The 4,039-nt window shown below is 38.3% G+C and overlaps 1 protein-coding gene across 1 annotated transcript; it reads right to left on the reverse strand.

Annotated features, from left to right (window-relative positions):
- Nucleotides 1–318: 318 nt before the first annotated feature.
- On the reverse strand, nucleotides 319–1,428 carry OR2D3 (olfactory receptor family 2 subfamily D member 3). The gene has a single exon (XM_040457017.1). It carries the CDS (start codon nucleotides 1,411–1,413, stop codon nucleotides 469–471), a length of 945 nt encoding a protein of 314 aa, XP_040312951.1. The 5' UTR covers nucleotides 1,414–1,428; the 3' UTR covers nucleotides 319–468.
- Nucleotides 1,429–4,039: the final 2,611 nt, after the last annotated feature.

Here is a 4,039-nt window from a genome sequence, read left to right on the forward strand (position 1 = left end):
GCTGAAATGCTGAGCCATGAATGATCCCAGTATTAAAGACTCTTCCAAATATATTGGTTGTTTCTATCAGAGCCTATTCCTGGAGATTTATATGACTGGGACATCTAAATCTGAAATGTCTTCGATGTTAGGGTCATGTATGCAACTCATATTAGATGTTACTTCAAATAATCCAGTTTAAACCTCTTAGATTCAATTGTGACCATGCTTAAAACATATCCATATTAGCTGAATTAACCACAAACACAAACTCCAAAATAGTACTTGATGTGTTTCATAATCAAGAAAACCTAACTTTTTATCATTTTATTTCTCTTCTGTGTTCTAGTTTAGCATGGAGTATTCATGGATTTTAGAACATGTCCTTCACTTTTATGCTTCTTGAAATGATCTAATTCATAACTGCCTACCAAAAGCCTGCACCTTTTTTAAGGATGTTACCATAGTTCTAAAAGTCAAACCCAGAGATCACTGCCTCTGAAAAAAGGACTTTCTTCCAGCTAGTTTTCTGAGAGCCCCTTTGACATCCTTGTTTCTCAGGCTATAAATTATGGGGTTCAACATTGGCGTCACCACTGTATAGAACACAGATATCATTTTATCCCGCTCTTTTGTGGTCTTGGAGTTTGGCCGCATGTAGGTGAATATTCCTGACCCATAGAAGAGGATGACAACAATGAGATGGGAGCCACAGGTAGAGAAAGCCTTGAGCCTCCCCTCCCCAGACTGCATCTGGATCACAGTGGAGATAATATTCCAGTAGGAGACAAGGATCAGGCAGACAGGAGCTAAGAGGATGACCACGCCCATTGCAAAGATGGCCATTTCTGTGCTATAAGTATCTGCTGAAGCCAGCTTCAGGAGGGCAGGAGGTTCACAAAAGTAGTGATTAATAATGTTCTGTCCTTGATAGGGTAGTTGGAAAGTAAAGGTGGTATCCACCAGAGACACTAGTGCCCCACTGGCCCAGGATCCTATGGCCAACTGGAGACACAGCTGGTGGGTCATGATAGTAGAGTAGTGCAGGGGCTTGCAGACAGCCACATACCGGTCATAAGACATCACCGCCAGCAGTGCGCACTCTGTACACCCAACCAGAAGGAAGACAATTATCTGTGTCATACATCCAAAAAAAGAAATAGTTTTCCTCTTTACAAGGAAGTGGACCAACACTTGGGGGACAATGCTAGTAGAGAAACAGAGATCTGCGAAAGAGAGGTTTCTAAGAAAAAAGTACATGGGAGTGTGAAGTCGAGAATCCATGAAGATGAGAATGATGATGAGCAGGTTTCCAAATACAGTCAAAAGATAAATGATGAGAAAGAGAGTAAATAGCAGGATTTGGGTCTTCAAGTCCTGTGAAAGGCCAAAGAAAATAAACTCAGCCACAGAGGTTTGGTTTTCCTCTCCCATGAGATTTATGTCTGTTTACCTGTTGGTACAAATAAAAAGAACAAACTTTGGGTTTGTGACATCAAGTCCTATAGAAGAGTATCATTTAAGGCTTAGTTTAAAACCAAATTGGAGGGGCGCCTGGGTGGCTCAGTGGGTTAATTAACCCTCCAACTTCGGCTCAGGCCATGATCTTGCGGTTCACAAATTGGAGCTCTGGCGTCCTTGGGCTCTATGCTGACAGCTCAGAGCCTTGAGCCTGCTTCAGATTCTGTCTCCCTCTCTCTGCCCCTCCCCCGCTCACACTGTCTCTCTCTCTCTCTCTCTCTCTCTCTCTCTCTCTCTCTCAAAAATAAATAAATATTTTAAAATAAATAAATAAATAAATAAATAAATAAAGCCAAATTGGATATTTCTAGCCTTTTGCTATCCAAGTTGTTCTAATTAATGTTAAATAGAATCTTGTAATTCTTATTAGGTGGTTGTAATTTATTTATTTTATTATTTTTTTTTAAATTTTTTTTTTCAACGTTTTTATTTATTTTTGGGACAGAGAGAGACAGAGCATGAACGGGGGAGGGGCAGAGAGAGAGGGAGACACAGAATCGGAAACAGGCTCCAGGCTCCGAGCCACCAGCCCAGAGCCCGACGCGGGGCTCGAACTCACGGACCGCGAGATCGTGACCTGGCTGAAGTCGGACGCTTAACCGACTGCGCCACCCAGGCGCCCCAGGTGGTTGTAATTTAAATCTGCTTCATTTTCTTCCAAAACTCTTCTTCACAGTGCCACTTATTTATAGATAACTATGACAGTGTTAAAGCCTTCTTGGCTAATTCTGATATGAAGATATTAGACTTCATGTGGACTTTACTAAATGGCTTTACACATATTGTTACAAAATGACTGTGTATACTGTTAGCACTGTTATCATGCATAAAATTGCACCACTAACTGTTCAAAATACTCCATCTTTAATTATAACATAGGCTTGAAAGATGAGAAACAGCTTTCAGGCATCAAACTCAATTTGACCTCTTAAAAAACAACAAACTTTTCTTGGTTTAAAAATAAAGCCTTAGCATTTCATACACTAAGGATTGTTCTATTTTAATTAAAGAGTAAAATACTAAAAGTAAAACAATTAAAAAAACAGGAAAAATAAATTAAAATTCTTGTGATATCTAGATAGGATCAGACTGACACAAGAGCTGTCTAGGAAAATGTGAAGTTTACAACATAAACTGAAAGACTTCTGTGAGAGAATAATATCATGAATAAGATTAAAAGATAAACTATAAACTGAGGAAAATATTTGAAGGAGACATTATGTCAGACAAAAGTTAAAATACTTTATCACAGGGACATCTGGGTGGTTCAGTCAGTTAAACGTCAGACTCTTGATTTTGGCTCAGGTCATGATCTCATGGTTCGTGGGATCGAGCTGCATGAGGCAGTGCGGAGCCTGCCTGGAATTCACTCTCTCTTCCTCTCCCCTGTTCAGGTGCTCTCTCTCTCTCAAAATAAATAAACATTAAAAAATACCTTATTACATTAACATTACATATAAAACACTATGAAAATTGTTCAGTCCAAGAAATAATGGGCCAAAGACATGAACAGACTACTTACAAAGAAGAAACACAAAGCTGTGAAATTTAAGAAAAATACTCTATATTATATATTATTATAACTAAATAAGTACAACTACAACAATGAGGGATATATTTTTCACTTGGGAAATTAGCTAAGATTTCAACAAAACAATCACATCACAAAATAGTAACAGTAGTTTATTGAAAATTTAACACATGACAGGCATTTAACACATGACAGACACCATTAATCTTACTTTGCAGATGAGAAAACTGAGGCACAGAAAAGTTCAGCTACATTCCCCAAATTAAACAATTAATAAATGGCAGAATTCATTAACCATATAATGAGGGTGCAGACATTTATGTACAATGCAAGTGGGTAGGAAAATTAGTCCAATCTTTCTAGAAAAAAATTTTGTCAAATATATTTTAAAACTTAAATATTCATATACTTCGACCCAGTTCTCAATAGTATGGGGGAGGAAGATATTCTTTTTTTACTAGTCTTTTCTTCCCTGTGAGGAATAATCTGACTTGTGATACTCTAGTGTGTTGCTTGGTCCATATTTACTATTGGTTAGGGTTATTGTGCTTTAAAAGGTAATGCATGTTCTATTTTCTCACTTCTTCATGGTACTGAACTGATAAAATGGACAAAGTCCCCCTCAAGTTGTAAGGGAGGTTGAAGATTTTGAAAGACTTTAGAGGAGACTGAGTACCCCAATCCAGGCTAATCAGAGTTCTGAATTTGAGTGACATTAGGCAATTAACAAAAAGCACTGTCTTATTTTTCATGTTTCTTGTTTCTTTTCTAGAACTCTAAGGAGAGGGGGGACCTGGGTGGCTCAGTCAGTTGAGTGTCTGACTCCTGATTTTGGTTCAGGTCATGATCCTGGGGTTATGGGATCAAGTCCTGGGTGGAGTTTGTGCTGAGCATGGAGCTTGCTTAAGATTCTTTCTCTCTTTCTCTCTCTCTCTCCCCCTCAGCCTCTCCCCCACGCTAGCACTCTCTCTCTTAAAAAAAAAAAAAAAAAAAAAAAAAAAAAAAAAA

The sequence above is a fragment of the Herpailurus yagouaroundi genome, unplaced genomic scaffold (assembly GCF_014898765.1).
Source record: "Herpailurus yagouaroundi ecotype Mexico unplaced genomic scaffold, PumYag 218, whole genome shotgun sequence".
Lineage (NCBI taxonomy): Eukaryota > Metazoa > Chordata > Mammalia > Carnivora > Felidae > Herpailurus > Herpailurus yagouaroundi.